At 30.1% G+C, this 22,482-nt stretch overlaps 1 protein-coding gene across 1 annotated transcript in view; it reads left to right on the top strand.

Moving 5' to 3' along the window:
• Positions 1-9,220, top strand: part of LOC145249342 (homeobox protein orthopedia-like) — a 108,803-nt gene extending 99,583 nt beyond the window's left edge. The window contains exon 4 of the mRNA XM_080110919.1: positions 8,541-9,220. Within this exon, the coding sequence (XP_079967045.1) occupies positions 8,541-9,074 (534 nt within the window). The 3' untranslated portion in view covers positions 9,075-9,220. The remainder of the gene's footprint in view (positions 1-8,540) is intronic.
• Positions 9,221-22,482: the final 13,262 nt, after the last annotated feature.

Here is a 22,482-nt window from a genome sequence, read left to right on the forward strand (position 1 = left end):
ATTGCCTATTATTTACTACACTGTTGTAGATTTTCCAGAAGTCACGAATTTTTGTGCTTCGATGCGTTTTTTAGTGGTTTCAGTAAATTCTCTCTTAGCTGTCGCTATTTCTTCCTTAACGTTACTTCTAGCTTCTATATACTTCTGTCTGTTTGAACTGGACTTATGTCGGTTAAATCTGCGGTATGCAGTGCCTTTGAGCAATGGCAGTTGCGCAAGTAGAAGTAAACCATTGGAGAGAGTGGGGCTTGCTATAAAATTTCTGCATGGGAACATGTGCTCAAATTGTTGTTTTGAACCATTCAGTGGTCTCATTTGCGCACTGTTCAGCAGGAAGAGAAAAAATATTTCGCCATGGGGCATCTCCGATAAGATTTCTGATGGCTTCCCAGTCAGCCTTTTTATAATATCTCGTTGTTTTGAGCACTGGCTCTTCAGTTTTGGGTCTAGAGTTTAGGGCGATTTCGACCATTCTCACTGCATGATCAGCGTTCCCGAGTAGGCTGTCAGCATTTGTTATACAATCCACGGGAACTGATGTCAGAAACAGATCTAGAAGTGATGCGTGTTGTTCTTGCTGGTCAGGGAAACGGGTTGGAAACGTAACCATCTGTGATAGGGAATGAGTTATACAGAAGCTATGTGTTGAGCTGCCCGCTGCATCTGTGTGTTTGTCCAATTTGTGTCTGTAGTTCATGTGTGTTTGTTTCCGCATTCAAGTGTTTTCCTTAATATTTCAGCCGTTTTCATTATTGTTATCCTTTCATTCCAATCACTTCCATTCTCTTTTTAAAGTTTTTCGGTATGGTTCCTAGTGCTTCTACTCTTTATTATCATTTACTCACTAGGAGTAGTCACACAAGCCATCATCAGAGATTGATCTTTGAGATCAACTTGTGGGTGTTCTCTGGAGTCTGAATGACAACAAGTCTTCCCAAACTTCCAATACTCTCCACCTCTTTCGTAACCTTTTCAAAAGAATTTGCGTTATCTCAACAGCTGCTTACCTTTGACTTCATCATCATTGTTATTATTATTATCATTATTATATTATTATTATTACTATCATTATTATTATATTATTATTAGTTGTGTTGTTGTTGTTGCTGTTATTGCTACTACAACTATTTTTATTTCTATTATTATAATCGCTATTATGATTGTTATTATTATTATTAGTAGTAGTAGTATTGTTATTGTTGTTATTGCTATTATTAGTTATTATTGTTATTATTACTTGTTATGATTGTTATTATTATTATTATTATTATTATTATTATTATTATTATTAGTTGTGTTGTTGTTGCTGTTATTACCATTACAACTATTATTATTATTATTATAGCTATTATTATTATCGCTATTATTATAGTTATTATTATTATTATTATTATTATTAGTAGTAGTAGTAGTAGTAGTAGTAGTTGTTGTTGTTGTTGTAGTAGTATTATCATTGTTGTTATTGTTAATATTAGTTCTTATGATTGTTGTTGTTATTATTATTATCATAATTATTATTGCTTCTGTTATTATTATTGTTATCATTATCATTATTATTATTGCTGTGATATTTTCTTATTAATTTTTTATTATTATGATAAATATTATGGTATTTTTATTATTATTTATTATTACTATTGCTGTTATATTTTCTTATTATTTTCATCATTATTATAATTATTATTATAATTATTATTATAATTGTTATTATTGTTCTTGTTTTTCTTATTGTTTTTGTTCTAATTTCATATTAATTTATCATTATAATTATTATTATATTTTTACGATTTTTGTTGTTATTATTATTATTATTATTATTATTATTTTTATTATTATTATAAAGAGAGTGAAGATAGCGAAAGAAAGAAATAATTTTGTTTTTAAATGGAGAAAAGAAAACGTGATCCTTTTTCATAAGGGAATTAAGGTGTATAACACCGGCAGATGGCGATGGGAAAGAAAAAAGAAGACTTTTTTCTTGTTTTTCACTTTTGTTTTACCATTTCCCTTTCTCGCCTTCCGCCCCTCATCGCACTCCTCCCCATCGTAAAAAAATGTTTATCATTCTTCTGCTCGCTTTCCTAATATGAAACTTGCGTGACGACACGCCATAAACCGAAAGAAACAGTGCTCCTCCCTCCTGAACTCCAAGAACCCCATTCCCACTGTTTACCCATTTTTTTCCATCTTTTTTGTCACTTTCCGCCATTTTCTCCCTCTCCATCTTTCCACTAACGCACTTGTTTGTTTTCCGACGACGATGATGAGTTTATCAATATGAAATAATTGAGATCTTTTATCGTCAACATATAAAATTTTTCCAGGTTTTTTTATATTCTATTTTCGTTATTTATTTTAAATTGAAGAATATATCTATAAAAATGAGATCAATAGGATTTCGAGAAAATTCGTCAAACCAATAAAAACAACCCTATTGCGTTCATGTGATTATAGAGTACAAAATTGTTCATTTATATATGTATACATATATATGCACACATACATACAGTCATCCACATGCAGTACTGTTTCGCTGTATCACAGCTAATCAGTGCAGCTAGACAGGCAACTATCTCAAGCCTGGATTGAAACTCGATCGCCCAAACGACAGTCAAAGATTCTCACCATAACGCTACACGGCTGATGCTGTGCGGGTAGTGAATTAACGGTGTTTTGACATTTGTTTACACAAGGAGCATAGCTTAAGAACAAGTATTTAATAAAATATGTTAAAAACACTGTGAAAAAGAGTTAAAAACATATTTAATTTTAAAAAGGAAACACAAAATAAGAGGGTAGTCCTTAATTTATATATATATATATATATATATATATATATATATATATATATATTAGCGGGCTGCCTGGCATTGCCCGGTCGTAAAATACGCTTAAATATGATATTCTGATTAATGCAGATATCGTATTTATTATTATATTATATTGGACCCAATATATAGTAATGATTTAAAAAGTTTTTTAAAAAAGTGATTCATTTGACGTTAATGCATAAGTTATGAAAAACATTTTTTTCTGAAAAGCTAAACATTAAAACACGAACCAATAGCTATTACGTTACGCATAAATATTGGTAATATCGTCATTAGACCATCACCTGGCAAATTCCATTTTTAATTTTCACACTTTTGCACCGATTTCCCCCGGCTAAAATCCAAATATAAAGTTTCGAATGGGTTCGAATACCCTATATATTAAGTTCCACCAAAAACTGACAGAGGAGATTGGTAAGCAAAATTTTATAAACAAATATATATATATTTATGAACAAATAATTAATAAAACATGTTAAAAGACATCTTGAAAAAGAGCTAAAAACATATATAATTTTAAAAAAGGAAGCACAAGATAAGTATATATATATATATATATATATATATATATATATATACACGCATACATAAATATATATAGAAAGACGTTTGTATTTACTATAACCGTTTTACTCAACTATTACGCAAGTATAAATCATGTAGAATATCTGCATGAATATAATTACATGTGATAGTTAATTAAAGATGATCATTCTATAAGAAAACGGAACAATTGATAGGGAATTAATAAAAATGAATATTTAAAAGAATATGCAAATTAACTAGATCTTTTTTAAATAAATAGAAAAAGGGTTTAATATGAATATCAATATATAAAAACCCACATTAATATATTGGTGTTGGCATGCTGTAGATGTTCAGCGTGAATAGAGGCGCCTTGATATTATTGTAGCTATATTGTTAAAACTTCAAAAGTATTTATCTAAGCTAGTACAGACACTCGGCGTAGCCCGATCGTAACATACGCTTAAATATGATATTTTAATTCATGCAGATTTCGTATACGTTGTTATAGAGTTAATTGTCTATTGATTATAAAGTTTTGATTTCAAAAAATATACCTATATGATTTAGGTTAATCAGCTTGAATCGAAACCAAACCTTATGAAGAAATACACACACACACAAACATATATATATATATATATACTTTGCAAGGATGAGATATAGATAAAATACTTTTGCTTGTTTTCTTTTCCTTATAAGGGAAATGGTTTCCATAATGTTTTATTGTTAAAGTGCTTTTATTCAATAAGTCTGAAGAAAGGATGTTCTTGTAAAAATTTTCAAACGACATAATGTTTGAATTTGTCCGAATAGTCTTGAAATAATGGTTACTAATGATAAAATACCCTATTTGTTGTCTGGTAATTTTTTATTCAAAACAATATATATATATATATATATATATATATATATATATATATATATATATATCGAAAAATAGATGATTAAAAACAAAACTGATAAATCGTTGAAGGAGCATGTGGTTAGAAGTGAAGAGCGGATGCTTAAGGTTGTGACCAATGAAGTGGAGGTATGTGAGACCAAGGCTGATTATGTGAAACATGGATAGAGAAAGGGCAGAGGAACTGGCTAGGACGAAAATGCATGGAAGGTTCTTCCAAGATATAGCAGAAGTGGCTGATGAAAGATCGTGGCAATGGCTTAAAGCTGTGTATCTGGCTAAGAGTACTGAAGCTTTTGTTTGTGCAGCACAAGAGCAAGCATTAGAAAAACGATTGTTCAAAAAAGTGGTTCTAGGAGAGGAAGTTGCTGCAGAATATCGGATTTGTGGTAAGACCTCAGAGTCAATTGCGCACCTTGCAGAAGGGTGTAGTGGACTGGCCCAGAGGGAGTACTGAAATAGACACGATTGCATGGGACTCCAGATATATTGGGAGGTGTGTAAGATGGGTTGGGTGAAGTGTGCTGGAAAATGCTTTGAGGAGGTGCCTGATGAAGTGAGAACAAGTGAGGATGGCAAGGTAGAGGTGTGGTGGGACAAAAGTGTCATAACGACCAACCAATTGGAACATAATCGTCCGGATTTGGTCGTCATTGACAAGATCTCAAAAAACTGGCAGATTGTAGACTTCTCAGTACCCTGGGACAGGAATGTGAGAGAGAAGGAGAATGAGAAGTCGAGCAATTATGCTCGATTGGCCTTGGAGATAAGGCGTATACACGGGGTTAAAACACAAATAATCCCGGTCATAGTTGGTACACTAGTAGTATCAAGTCGTCTGGAAGGACAATTGAAAAAAAACCCTACAAATCCCCGATGTTTTAGGCGGCCTTCAAACCTCTGCAATTATAGGTACCACCAACATCCTTAGGAAAATCCTTGATCTTTGAAGCTCCTTGTTTGAAGCCGGGATTAAGGGAAATCCTCTGGAAATGAATCGCATCCCTTTCCAGAGAGACGTTCATAAACGAAATCAGAATTATTATTTTTAAGCGAGATACATGGTTGGAGGATATTTGTACAACTAAATCACAAATCTGTCTATACAACTAAATAAATATAATAAAAACGGTTTACTTATTAGTTGTGAAAATATGTCTGTATATACTCATCCTACAGCCTAATCAAATGTGAAAATTTCATGTTTTATCAATGTCACGTGACTGGTGAATCACCGGCGATGCTATATCCACATATAAAAAAAAATAACATCGTTACAAAGAAAACCATTTAATTGATTAAATAAATATTAAGTATAACGTCATAATAAAAAAAGAGATATATAAAAATACTATACCAAAATATCGAAGCAATCGGTCCAGTGGTTATTTTGATTATCAGTTGGTAGCATACATGCAGTTATATTTTTATTTATATAGATATACAGTAGAACCCCGAGATACGGCATAAAAATTTGTAGCAAAATACTGTACAGTATATAATGCACATATATATATATATATTCAAATCACATTATAAATAACACCGTAAAACGGGGCAAATACCATTGAAAAAACATAGTATTCCACATTATAACCTAAAAAAACAACATATCTTAGGACCACCGCTCCCCAGAGTTCTACTACAGTACAATATTTTGTTGAAATTCAAAGACTTACATTTTTTTCTCTTATATAACTCTTGTTTATTTCATCCTGGACCTCTTCATTTCAGCCGTTTCGTTAATGGAATGACAATTCTATGATTTTATGTTTTCATAGAAATTCTCCTCCTATGTATTCGTCAGATGAGATTTCCATCCGATGTTATCACAAAAAAGTTCATTTGTACATGATAAACCTGGTGTGTTCGTTTGAGAAAAAAGAAATTCCATCCCCACGTAGTTACAGGTCGGCCATATATATATATATATATATATATATATATATATATATATATATATATATATATATATATATATATATATATATATATTTCCTTTATGTAACTATAGTCATATCTTGCTACAATGTGTAGGCCGCTTCGATCAATATTGATCCCATCAGGCAAAAAAAAAAAAAAATTGAAAATAAAAAATGTTGAAGAACTTTTTATAATTTTAGAGAAGAAAATACTTTACTATGTCCAACGTATAGCATGGTTTATATATATATATATATATATATATATATATATATATATATATATATATATATATACTTTTACTTGCAAAATCCGATCCCACATTTTGCTAATTCCTGCCCTCTGATGAGAAGGAGAGTATTTCTTCGAAACTCCGCGGATTAAGGATTATCCACTTATCTTGTGCTTCCTTTTTAAAATTAAATATGTTTTTAACTCTTTTTCAAGATGTCTTTTAACATGTTTTATTAATCATTTGTTCATATATATATATATATATATATATATATATATATATATATATATATATATATATATATATATATGACGATGCATAAAAAGAATACGAAAAGTATAAAAGTTTATCACTTTTCTATATTCGTTTTCTATTGGTGACGTGCAGGAATACAAAATATTATTATAAAGAATTTAAGAAACATTTTTTTACGTGTACATAACTTCGACCGATCGTCCGGTCTTCATCAGTGTTGTGAAAGTGATGTGCATGATAAGGGAAGCAAGAGAAAGGAAAGGAAAGGAAGAGGTACAGCCAATGAGTAGGTTCCACGTCAATCTTAAATACATATACATATAAGTACACGCATACACACATGCACACAATACATATACACATATATAATAAAATAAAAAAATTAAACAGTAAATAAATATGAAGAAACGCGCATTTAACTGTCTAATATATGTGTGTGTGTGCGCGCGCGCATGCGCGTGTGTCTGTAACAAGTATGTCGTGGTTTGCTTGAAGCATTATTTTACAAATAAAAGGTGTTTTTGAAGGCTTACGATGCAGGAATGTACGCTCGTTGTGATCAGATTATTTGTTTTATTATCTGATCACAACGAGCGTACATTCCTGCATTGTAAGCCTTCAAACACACACACACACACACTATATATATATATATATATATATATATATATATATATATATATATATATATATATTCTAGCAAAAGTACCCGTCGTTGACTGGGTTCACAAACAGCCTACAGAAAATTTACTCTGATTTATGAAAATATGATAGGTTATGAAAAGGAAGGGTTGTAATGAGATAGCTTCGAATTTGGGGGTATCAAAACAAAACAAAAATCAAAATATGATGAAAGTAAAAATAAAATAGATAAACCCCATAATTTGTTTTTCCCATACCTGTTCACACTGAAACACTTATCACAATACTCTGTGGATCTATATTAAAAAACCTTGTTAAACTTTGTGACATATTTCCATTCTATGGAGGTCAGGCGTAAACGAACATCCCATAATTTTATTATACCATATTTCTTCAAACTGAAACATAATTATCAAAGTATACTTACGCAGATAGATATGAAAAGTCTTTATTAAAGTTTGTGCCTATTTCCATTCTATGGAGGCCAGGCGCAAACGCAGACCCCACAATTATATTATGCCATAACCATTTAAGTTAAAACATACTTATCAAAGTATTATGTACATCTATATCAAAAAATTTTTTTTTAATTTTAAAATTTTTAATTTCCATACTTTGTGGACCAGGCGCATACGCAGACCCCACAATTTTAATGAATCACCGTTCTGCCAGATCAAACATACCTATTCCTGTGTCTCAATACATCTTCTATCATTATATGTTATCAGTTTTCTATACTAGTCAACCATATAAGGAGCCTATTCGTGACCAGACACACACACAGACGTTCAGCTTTATATATATATATATATATATATATATATATATATATATATACCCACCCACACACACTGACTTTACTAAAAACACGAAGCAACTTCGATTTCATGCAATAGTCTGAAGACTCCTTACGAGGATGAAACGTGGAGAATTCTGTGTAGCTTAATTGCAAAATGTATTTTCAAAACTTACTATTATATATATATATATATATATATATATATATATATATATATATATATATATATATATATGTCTTAAAATGAAAGTAGGTTGTTGTGACTTAAACACAGCACAGATGTATGTAAAATCACAGGTTGCAGCAACTCGTCTTTTAGGTTCGTTTCAATAAGAACAATTATGTGCAATACGCTTCAAATTTACTCTTTTTAACTGGACTTTATTTGAAATATGAAACTAATTTTTTATTTTTTTTTTATTTTAGGTGTGGTTTCAGAATCGCCGCGCCAAATGGAAGAAACGAAAGAAGACCACGAATGTCTTCCGCACTCCAGGTGCCCTTCTACCATCGCACGCGTTGAACCCCTTCAGCGGAATGAATGACACGCTATGCTCTTTCCACCCTTCGGATACCCGATGGGCAAGTATGTCTCAGATACCTTCCCCAATGAATGGCAACCAATTTGGCTTGGCGACGACCATCCCACGCCAAGGCCTCGCACAGTCGATGTCCCCTCAGGTGTCCGTGGCCGGCCTCAACCAGAGTAACATGCTTGGTAACGGTATCACATGTAACGTGACAAACACAGTCAACAGCCCATCAATCTACAACTCAGCCTATTGTGTGCCGTCATCCGGAACGTCCCCTATGTCTGACGGATCACAGTCACCCTCTATAAGTACTTCACAGATTCCTTGCGCCATGCAGGAGTTAGGGGATGCTTGGAGAGGTACGAGTATTGCATCCCTCAGGCGTAAGGCCCTCGAACATACTGTTAGTATGTCTGGTTTTCGATGACAAACTGGCTGAGAAACGTGGTGGACCTATGGGAATAAAAAGACAAAGAAAAAATTTTGGCGGAAAGAATCGAAAGCGAATAACTAAACACAATCCAAAAAATTCTTACGATACTACTACTACTACTACTACTACTACTACTACTACTACTACTACTACTACTACTATTATTATTAATAATAATAATAACAATAATAACAATTATAATAATAATTATTATTATTTTTATAATAAAAATAATAATAATAAATATAATAATAATAATAATAATAATAATAATAATAATAATAATAATAATGTTGAGTATTTTGTAAACTATTTTTCGAGTAATATTTTTTTTCTTTTTTACATTTTAATATCTTTCAAGCTCAGTTTTTATTACAAAATTATCACTACATTTATATATATATATATATATATGTATATATATATATATATATATATATATATATATATATATATGCCAATTTTTATGTCCTATTCCCATAGAAAATTATCAAGCAGGATTTAGTTCGATGATTACCTATAGGAAAGAAATAGTGTGTACCTTGCTTGCCATAAATACTACTAAAACGTTCTTTGAGCTTATTGAGCAAAGTTGAAAATATATACATGCAATATATCATAGTATCTTGTAATATTATATGTGTATATACATATAATAAATAAAATAATAAAATTACACACACACACATACATATATATATGTACGCATATATATATATATATATATATATATATATATATATATATATATACATATATTTATAATAAAAAAAATCTTATTACTGAAAAGTTACGAAAAATGCAATGGTTCTCATCAGTCAAAAGAGGTTTGTAAAATATACAATAAATTTTAAGGTCAATGCATTAAAAATAACTACAAATATGAATTGAATTATATTTGCATAAATATATATGTATATATACATTCACACACTCATCATTATATAGATACATACATATTCATATATATATATATATATATATATATATATATATATATATATATATATATATATATACGATATTTTATTAAAATAAATGTCATGGCGACAAAATACAGTGAAAAACAAAATTTTTTAAAAAATCCCAAAATTAAACGGTAAACAAAATTATTAATATTAAATATTAAATATTAATAGTAAATATTATATATTAAATGATATAAAAAATTTAAACAATATACAGATGAACTTTCGGATACGTCACATATTTCAATAATCCGAACTAAAACAATAATTTGATTTTTTTATTTGTGTTTAATCTTAGAAGCAACATTCTGTTAACGATTATACTCGATAAATATAGCAATTAATACTACCATGTTAACTAATATAACAATATTAATATTTCGATGAATATATATATATATATGTGTGTATACCTATATACACATATATATAAGAATAAATTATAATCTTAATAATATAATATGTTTACAATAAATATAATAATAGATAACGATGTGCAAAATAAAATAAAAAAACAATACATTCTTGCAGTAAACACTACTACTACTACTACTACTACTACTACTACTACTAAAATAAGAATAATCAATAATATAATAATTAAATAATCAATAATGATATTAATTAATGATTTTAGTCATCAAAATAATTATTACGATAATAATGATGAAATAATAATAATATTAATAATAATAATATTAATAATTAAATGAATAAAATGAATAATGATAATAATAATGATTATTACAATAATGATGAAATAATAATAATAATAATAATAATAATAATAATAAACATACTACTAATAATAATGTAACAAAGATTAATACTAATTATAATAATATATTATAATAATAATCATATATAATTATATATATATATATATATATATATATATATATATAATTAAACATATAATTAAATGTCAGCTTACAATTTATTATTATGTAGTAAAATAGTCCTTAATAATATTAATCTTTAAATATTCGAAAAATGTTTTTTAATGGCAACATGGATGTGTTTATGCTACTGTTTATTTTATAGAACGTATCCACTGGCACGTGTTTCGTAGTCTATGACTCATCAGAGTGGCTGAATCTAGCAAGATTCAACATTGGGACCCACTAGAAAGAAGCCTAAACTTCTACCACTGGGCTATCACGCGCGACTGCTGAATGTTTTGCGATTTACTTAGATGTTATTCATTTGTTTTTGTTTTGCGATACTTTTGAATGAATTGAACTACTTATACGAAAGTGAATTTTTAACTAAATGCGAGTTGGCAATAATTTTTCCTTTTACCAGTTTCGTACCCCCAGATCGGAAGCGGCATATATGTATGGGGGTACCAAATTAGTAAAAGGGAAAATTATTCCCAACTCGCATTTAGGTAAAAATGCACTTTCCTTTAAATAATTGAATGTATTAAAAAAGTATCGAAAAACAAAAACAGATAAATAACACACACATACATACATACATACATACATACATACATACATATATACATTCATACATACATGCATACATATATATAAATGTGTGTGTGTGTGTGTATGTGTGTTAACAATAGTTATTTTCAAAAAGAAATAATGTTACTGGTAATTATATAAGATAATTTATTTAAAATATCTATGTAAAATAATCAAATTCACTTAAAAAAATTTGATGCAGGTTCCATTAAATGCACTGGAAATATGTTTATAATAACAAAAAAAAAAGAAAGAAAACAGTTTTAAAAATAAAGAAAACAGTTTTAAAAATAAAGAAAACAGTTTTAAAAATAAAGAAAACAGTTTTTAAAATGATTGAAAACAGATAACACTGGAAGAGATCGAAAAAATATTAAAAACAAAAATTTCACCCGAAAAAAAAAAAACAAAAAAAAACGCCTATCCATTTTCATCAAAATCATTTTTTTATTAAAAAAAAAAACAAAACAAAACATTTTCCACCAAAAAATATGGAATTGATGCAGACGTCCTCTTTTAAATATATGAATAAATCCGATTTAATGGGTAAAACTAGGCAATAAAATGCCGTTCACACACGAAGGAAGTTGATTTGTCAAACTTTAACGATATTTCACCCGTTAACTCACTTTAACATGTGGAATACAATTTTTTGTAAACATTAAATAATGGAAGCAGACAAAATAATTTATGTTATTTCAATCACAATGTTTAACATAAAAATTTAACATTAATCGCCATCTTGTTTTGATCAAGATGGAGGTGATCTATGATCAACAATGAAAAAACATTTTTTTTAAATGTTAAAAAAATAATCAAATGGAAAAGAAAGACAATAAAAAAGCCAAAATGGAACAAAAAATTAAAAGACAATGATAAAAAAAGAAAAAAAAACTATGATGTTAAAAATGTTTTAACAAAAATCATTGGACATATTTGTTCTTCTACTGGCCGCTAGCTGTCAGTAGTCTCGATAGAATGACTGGACATTTTTTTTTCTTTTTGTTAATTCTGTCGATTGTATTTTATCAAAATTAACTTATTAATTTGATCATTTTATTATAATGAATGTATTTTTTTTTTAATCTTTAGTACCGGTCTATTTTTTTAGGACTGAACTTTCTTTTTGAACTAGCATCGATGAACAAAAGCTCGCACACAAAAAAAATTAACACATACACGCACACGTATACTACACTTTCAAGGCATTTGGATATCTTTATTATTGACACTCTGTCATACACACACGCACACAAAAGAACTATACATACACAAATGCGCGACTCTAGTTATTTTATTCTTTTTTTATATACACAAAAACGCATTATCTGATTAACAAGCACATACAGAGACACATACGCATACGCACACATAAACATACACACACACAAACACACACATATATATATATACATATATATATATATATATATATATATATATATATATATATATATATATATATATATATATACCAGGTTATAAGTATTCAAGAATGATTACTAATGAACTTAACAAGGTTATAAAGAGTGATCAATAAAAGAAGAGCAAGGCGACACTGGACATACCAATGCTAATATTTTCGCAGATGGTCGGTTGAAACCACAATTCCTCGTCAGGCGACTTAATAAACGGTTGCTTTCCACAAAAGAAACCAGTCCACAAAATGTCCAGTGCCGCGAACATGTAAATTTGTTTATATTATTATTATTATTATTATTATTATTATTATTATTATTATTAATAATAATAATAATAATAATAATATATACACATATATATATACAATATATGCATATATATATATATATATATATATATATATATATATATATATATATATATATATACATACAATCTTGTAATTAATTAGGGAAGTTTACTAGGTAAATTAAAAATTAAGCTTCAGTTCAATAAATGTATTAATGTTTATATTATTCAAACCAAGTAAAAAAGCTCAATACGACAGTGAAAAGTAGAACTTAATACTATAAGTATAAATATATTCTGTCGAAAACTAAATTTGTACATGTAAATTTCTGATTTACCGTTTTTATTTATACTTCTGATTTTTTTTAACAAAAACCAAGAATGGGTTGATAGCATCAAATAGGGTATTTCATCGTTAGTTACAATTGTTTCAAGATGAAATGCGGTATTTGTTGCTATCAACCCATTCTTTTAAGTCTTGTTTTTTTTTTAAAACAAGATATGAATGCTCAATTATGAAATATGATAATTTTGTAGTTTAAAGTTTAAGTCATCTCTTTTTGGCTTCAAATTTATTGGTATATGAACGATTACTGAATTATAGAAACCAGAAAAAATTCGGAATACTACAAATAAGAATATATATATATATATATATATATATATATATATATATATATATATATATATATTATGTTACATTACTGCGACCTTGTGAGACACGCAATTCCAGTATGCTGGATGATCTGAAGATTAGAAAAAAAATCCGATATAACCAAAATATCAAATCATTTAGTTTATCCCGGAATTTGTTCTCATTCCTATATTTTTTACCGAAACCTGGGTATCTTTAGTGCACGTCTTAATATATAGTATTTAGATGAAATAATAAATCTTGACTCTTGCATGACTTACAATAGAACCATTTGATATTTATGCGTTCATGCGAACACATAATACATGCTCGACATTTATAGGTTGTATACAATTATTATCAAAGGAAGTTGACCAGAGTGTTCAATTACATCGTTAATAATCTACCAGTTTTTATTAATTAAATATTTATACCTTAAAGGCAATCATAACAATCGTCTCCTCTCCAAAAAGGCAATTTCATGTCGTCTGCCAATCTACCTTGGAATGACAATGTTGATATGAGTTTTAAATTCCAAGATATTACTATGGCTGCAACAACTATATAAGCATTTTAATTAACACACACATGCTTATATAATGGACCTTCCTGTTGATTTCGACGTATGAGGTTCTTATAACTTTATCTATTTAACCTTGTGTGTGAGTCGTAGGTGACATTTCAGTCCAGCTAATGATCTACAAGGAAGTTCACAAACAGTGCTAAAGTGTGGATTGTTCGAGTATACGGCTGGGACGGTGGACGATACTTTATTTCTTTCTCTAATTTGACGCAGTTTGACAATGTTTGATGCTGCATTTTTCATAATTTGCCATTGAATCATGTAGGTCTTCATTCATTACGATCAATCACAGAATTTTCGAAGGCAGCTGGGTTTATTTCAGCAGCTAGGAGATTGCCATTTTCATTTGTCGTATATATATATATATATATATATATATATATATATATATATATATATTTATATGTGTGTGTGTGTATAATACTATATTTACTTTATACTTCTATCGAAATAAAATTTATGTAAACACTAAAAAAAACTCCACAAATTAACTCGCGTTTCTATGCTAAAGTACACGTTTATATTGATGACACGTTTGCGTTTGTAATACTACTACATTAATGTTTAATTTGATGCACAGGGATGGAAATAAATAAGAGAAACCACAAGTAGAAACATGAAAATTCTACAGTATTCGAACCTGTGCCTTAATACGAGGGACCATCTGACGCTGGTGTGGTCTTAACAATTTGACGAATAAACTGAATGGAAATTCAACTGCTTAATATATAACGTGTTCACTGTGTTCGATCATTGACACAGATTAGGGGAGATTGCGGTTTACAAATTTTTGCCAAACATAAAGTTGTATCACGTGCTGACTGGAGCAAATACGTTCGCTCTGTTACAAATTGTTAAAACGACATTAGCATCACACCATTCTTATTTTAGAGGCAAAGGTTTGAATTCTATACGAGTTTAATATTTCGCTGTTTTTCTTTTGTTTATTTCCTGCCATACCGACTAGCGTAACTGTTTATTAATTAATTAATTTATTTTAATCGAAATCGCTCCAGATATGTTACTTGATGTAAGGAGCTAAAAATATTATTTAATATGTTGCATCTTTGTGCCTGTTTTGCAGGTATTTAAATGGAATGTGCTCTCATTGCACTTGTGTCCCTTCGACGTACATATCCTCGAGAAACCCGCTTAGCAACAAAATCTCACCCCTTCACTGTTGAGGTCTCTAAATGCCAGAAAGCTTTCTACTCTAATAGCTTCTTCCCTCGAACAGCTAGACTTTGGAATTTTCTTTCCTGATGCCTACTTCCCTGGCTATACAGATATGGAGAAATTCAAATGTAACGTGCACAAAAATCGTGTTAATCTTTCTTAGGCATGGTCCTAAATTATTGCCCCTTACGTCCAACTGACGATATGCGTTGTTTGGAGTGAAGTGGAGTAAAAAGAAAAGAGTAAAAAATTGACCAACGATATATGTTGTATAAATAGATTATAACCCATAAAACAGTAATTCTTCTCCATTTGTGAGAAACGTTGTTCATGGAATGTGAGGACAAAAAACAAAATAAGGGAAGCGAAAGTTACGAGGTTTGCAAAAGTAAACAAAAGGCTCACTTTTTGTAATGCTTAATTTTGGTATTAATCATGCTAACACAAGTGTCAACATAACAGTAATTAATTAAACTACATGTGTTTAAGAGAAACATACCTGTAGGGTTTCTAAGAAAAGCATTGGTCATTATTCCATTTCTTTCTCATATTAGTACAGTAAATGTAAACGTTAGCTCATTCCATAGATATCCGAAGAAAAGTACAGCTTTTCATCTATTTAGACTAAGTGGAATACTGGGCTAGAATTTAAAGTCATTTTATTGAGCTCATCTTCTGTGTCTAGAATCATATACTCTTTTACGCTTGTCCATTTTTCCGAGGGATTTAAAACAAGTTAGACATATTCACGTATAGAAAAAGAAGGAAAAGTACTGATAAATATATGCATGCAAAAAATTCGCATATACACAAACATATATATATATATATATATATATATATATATACATATGGATGTATATATATACATATGGATGTATACACATACATCTATATCTATTTATATGTATGCATATATATATATGTGTGTGTGTGTGTGTGTGTGTGTGTGTGTGTGTGTTGTTTTGAAAAAAGACAAACCGAATGAATTTATGAAATGATCAACGTTTCGTCCCTATTGCAGAGGACATCTTCAGGATATTAAAAGGAAAAATGCAAAAAGAGAAAACGAGCATAGACCATACGAAAATGAAAAGGAAACAGTGTTAGAATAATACTGTTTTCTTTTCATTTTCGTATGGTCTATGATCGTTTCTTTTTTTTTTTTTGCATTTTTCCTTTTAATATCCTGAAGATGTCCTCTGCAATAGGGACGAAACGTTGATCATTTCATAAATTCATTCGGTTTTTCTTTTTTCAAAACAACATAACGTCAACCATCGCCGATATTTTTATTTTTTATTTTTATACATACATACATACATATATATATATATATATATATATATATATATATATATATATATATACACACACACACATATATATATATATGTGTGTGTGTATGTATGTGTATGTATGCGAAAGCGGTATATTTACAGAAGGATAATACAAAGGGATATATGAAGAAAATGGAAATAAGCAAATAAACAAATAGACATACTAATTTGAACAAAAGTAGAATAACAGTTATGATCTGATTCAATACTTCGCCTCGACTTGCGGTTTCATCAAGAAGTGAATCAAATCATAACTTTGTTAAACTTCAATTGTAAAAATTCGTGTGTCTTTTTATTTTTTACTCATGTCCACACACACGCGTACGCGCGCACACATCCACGCACACACCAACACACACACACACTCACACACACACATATAAATATATATATATATATATATATATATATATATATATATTAACAGAAAAGATAGCAAAATTTGAGTTATGGAAAACACTGAACACATGAATAACATCTACTTGCATGACTCGACCAGCAACGCACTCCACAAACTCACCGACGCGCCATAAATGACAAATCCAAAAGATCATTTGAATGTTTAGATTTCATGTATTATAAATGATAAAAAAAACACAGCCAAAACAAGACAAATAAATGAATGAAAAATACCTAAAATAAAAATTAAAAACCATAAATATACAATTTACCAACGATTTGAAAAACTCATATTCAACTAACACCTACGCACATAAAACACAAAACTACACAAACACATCATCATTGTGGATTGTAATATAGACTTATCATTGGTCCACTCGGTCCATTTGTTCATAATAAATAATAATAAATTTTGCGTTTTAAGATCATTTTTATGTATTCTTTCATATGTTGTTGCTTATTCAATCATTTGTTGTTTTTGTACTTTGAATTATTATGTATATTATTTGTATTATTTGTATTCTAATTCTCTTTATGGATGTTAGTTTCACAATGTTTCGGACAATATATGAGACGAACTTCTTCAGGTATGTATACATTACGACTTCAACTCTAACGAAATGAGAAAAAGCCACATCAATTAAAGGATTCCGTTCGAAATTTCGTATAGATTTCTAAATTCGACTGAAAGATTCAACAAGAACTCGTGATGTAACGGATAAAGTACTAATTCAAATTCAGTTCTAAATGCAACTCGTCTGGAGGTTGAAGGTTTGATCCTCGGTAAGGTTGATGCGAAAAATTGCAGATTACTTACAACTAATACCCGGTCATGTCTGACATAATAAACGCAAGCTACCCCCGTCGAGTAAACAAAGGTTTCCGCCCGAAATTCAGTACAAATTTCCGAGTAAAAATCCTCCGAGCTTATATATGTGACTACTTCAGTTAATCACATAAATTAATATACAAAAGTATTATTTTATGCGTAAACATTAAGTATTTATTTCAACAGTGCTTAATATATAGGTAGAGCAAGGTAGTAAGTTATAAAATTATATATGGCAATTAAGCTACACAGAATAGTCCGCGTTTCATCCACGCTAGGATTCGTCAGGTTTATGCATAAGCCTGAGGAATCCTAGTGTGGATGAAATGCGGAATATTCTGTGTAGCTTAATTGCCATATATATTTTTATAACTTACTATATATATAAGACTCGATATTAGTAAGCACGAAAATTATTCTTTTAGGGGTCACACTTAAAATACACACGAGCCGTAATGAAAAGATAATGTGAACATATAAATTAATCCAACCATTTCTATCAAACATGTAACATTTTTTTGTAATCACTCAAATAGCGAAAAGAATTTTAAGTAACATTTGTAAAACCATCTAAAATAATGATTTTAATAATTTTGAAAATATAAGCTTCAAGATAATAATAATAATAATAATAATAATAATAATAATAATAATAATAATAATAATAATAATAATAACAAATGGTACAAACACAAACCGGCAGCAGTACTGCCAAATGTAACCCACAAGATCCTATGGGGCATGGATATACAAAAGGATGAACTCATCTCAGCAAGAAGACCAGATGTTATAATAGTTAACAAGAAGGAAAAGGCCTGTCAGATTGTAGATTTTGCTGTTTCAGCAGACCGCAGAGTGAAGATCAAGAAGACTGAAAAATGGAGCGAATACACAGAACTAGTCAGAGAGCTCAAAGGAATCTGGAAAATGAAGAAAGTAAAGATAACACCATTAATAGTAGGAACGCCAGGAACTTGAAAAAAGAATGGGGAGATTGGAATCAGAGGGAAAGGAACGGAAGATACAAGGAATTTCAATAATGAAACCTGCAGAAATATTAAGGAAAACTCTTGGATGTGGAGACTAACATCACACATATACTACACACAAACTGGACACACAGAAACGGCTACAGATGCAAAAACACAAAGGAACATCACATGGAATCATGAAAACTAAGACTGTATAATTGAAAAATACCGCCCCACCATTTTTGTCTGTGGTTGTCACCATAAACAGGCACCGCATCAAATAATGAGGGTCAAGAGGGGTGGAAAGACCGAGGAGCGAAAGCACTAGCCAGACCTCCGCTGGGGGAGGGAAAAGAGAACCGAAACCTTGGAGAGGCTTATTGCCGCTCAAATTCCAGTGAAGACCAATGATCGCTTCCAACGAGAAATCAATAGTAAGCGGCTGTTGCGATAACGCAATTTTTTGCATAGGTTATCGAAAGCAGTGGAGAGTACTTGAAATCTGGGGGGACTTTTTGTTATTCAGACTCTAGGGACTACCACAAGCTGTTCTCAAAGAGCAACCTTTGATGATGGCTTGTGTTACTGCTACTAGTTAATAAATAATAATAACTAGCAGAACCCGTGGAAATTCCACAGTAGTTAAAAAAAATTTTTAAACCCTACAAATCAGTAAGAAACATCTTATCACATAGTCAAACAATTACATTGAGGTTGAACCATGTTCTATTTAAAACTAAACTAAATAACGAAGCCCTGGATCTTTAAGTTCTGGTAACTCTGCTGACAATTGCATCAATTTGATGAACTGTTCTGATCTTATCCTGATCTCGCAACATTATGATCATGTGGCAGTTCTTTTTTTGAAATTCAATAGCATAAACATTTTCAATTCGAATTCCCAGTACATGTCTGTCTTTTATGTCTTTCAAAAGTTCAGCTAGTTGTGCATGATGCACACGTGATATTAAGTCAGATCGATTTTGTCAATGATATCTTGGATTACACATGTATGTACGTAATAGATCTGGTTTTCCATATTTACAGCAAACAGCTTTGCACTAATCGCTTTGTAATAATATAAACACGACACGCAAGTAGATAATAATGTTTTCACCAGAAATGCGCGGGTTAAAATATCCATAATCAACAAAATCATCCTATGACTTTACTTATTTTGACATAATTCTTTAGTAGATAATGGTGTTTTCACCTAAAATGCGTCGGAACTTTTACTAATTTCAACATGTAAGTCGGTAATAATGTTTTCACCTGAAATGCGTAGATTTTAAAGATCCCTAATAAACAAAAGCACTATATGATTTTACTTATTTCGACATGAAACGTAAGTAGGTAATAATGTTATCACCTTAAATGTCTTGAAATTTGTACTAATATCAAAATGACATGTAAATAGGTAATAATGTTTTCGCTTGAAATGCGTAGATTTAGAAGATCCCTAATCAACAAAAAAACATGCTATTACTTATTTCGATGTGAAGCTTTAGTAGGCAATAATTGTTTCACTTGAAATGCGTTAGAATTTGTACTAATTTCAACGTTATGTATAAGTAGGTAATAATGTTTTTACCTGAAATGTGTTCGAATTTGTACTTATTTCAGCATAACATATAAGTAGGTAAAAAAATTGGGGGGAATGGAATGGTTGTAATAATTAACTAATAAAGAGTGACTATAAAGGGAGATAATCCGTTTCTCATTCATTAATGTTCATGATGATGATATAGACGGAAAGACAAGCGTATTAATATATATATAATAATGATAATAATAAAGATAGAAACAGAAGAAAGATAAACATAATTTGGTTCACCCCACCCTAGTAGAACTAGATACTAAGACGTAAATTTGTTAAGTAATTCATGAATGTTCTCGAAAAAACATTAACAAATTATTTACATAAAGGGAGGGTGTAAAAGGTCTGAGGTTGTGAGAACAGTAGTCCAAATAATTCAAATAATATAAATCGTTAATCTTCATCTAAAAAATCAGAAACAGAAAATAATTCTATTAATAAATCATTCTTATCTTATTAGCAATTCTTCTAATTATTTTATCTTATGCCATAAATTGTGGGGGGGGGAAACTGTTCCGTTTATTTGTCAGTTGGTCGAATTAATGACATTTTAATCATTTGAGGCGACAAATCACCCAAATATGTATAATGTTATTTATATATTATGATGAAATAATATCCAAGTTTTATATTTTACTACAAAATTTACCTGGCGTTGCTAGATATTAAACGTTAAAAACTGAGACATGTGCATGGGAGTATTATGCTTTTTCTAAACACTTCATTTCTTGTACGTAAAACAAATCACTCGAACTTAAATCGAAACCAATACTTAAAGATAGTGAATCAAGTACGATAACCAGCTTGACAAGATCATAAAAAGTGTTTTCAAGTGTATTATAATGTGAACGATTCGCGCATGCGTAATCGTGAAACAGTTGACAAACAGGTAAAAAATCTGATGATTCCCAAGTCTATTCCGAAAGCCGTTCTTAAGATGAGGAAGTTGGGGTTAGGCAACAACAACAACAGCCGTATTTTAATTTTTAACGCGGGGGGGATGCTTCCACTGGGCAACGCCGGTTAACGGGTCCTGCTACTTATTATTATTATTATTATTATTATTATTATTATTATTATTATTATTATTATTATTATTATTATTAAATCTAAGTTTCCTTCAAGCTATTTCGACCTCTTATTTATTTATTTATTTATTTATTGATCATTTTACTTTGTTTATTTGAGTTGTTGGATATGGCAAAATAAGGCTTATCATAATATATACATCATAATTAAATTATAAATAATGAAACCATATTACGGCGGTGGAAACGTGGTGGCCTGGCTAAAAAAACTACGACTTGTAGCAAAATTACACCAAATAGATAATGTGGCAAGCCTTCTACCGTTATATTTGGATGGAGATGCGCTTAAATTTTAATCTGGAGATGGATGAAGGCCATCACACAAACATCGACTTTATTGAAGCCCGCTTAAAGGAGGTAATCGCAAACGGATTATTCATTACGTATTCAAAATCTAAACAAGTCAAGTAGATTGGGGAACACGTGGCCGTCTACGCCATGAAAATATGACAACTTACAGGAATACCTATTCACGTGGAAAGGGCTTGAGACTGTAATGAAACTAGCATTTATGACAGAGTCCCCAACGCCATTTCAATGTTTTGACTATGGGTGATTTGCTGGCACGAGCTAGGGTGCTCATGCGAGATTCGGCTGAGGATATTTTTGCTGCCACGCAGCCACTTCGGAAT

This window comes from Euprymna scolopes, chromosome 28 (assembly GCF_053919585.1).
Source record: "Euprymna scolopes isolate OS-2025 chromosome 28, ASM5391958v1, whole genome shotgun sequence".
In the NCBI taxonomy this organism is placed as follows: domain Eukaryota; kingdom Metazoa; phylum Mollusca; class Cephalopoda; order Sepiida; family Sepiolidae; genus Euprymna; species Euprymna scolopes.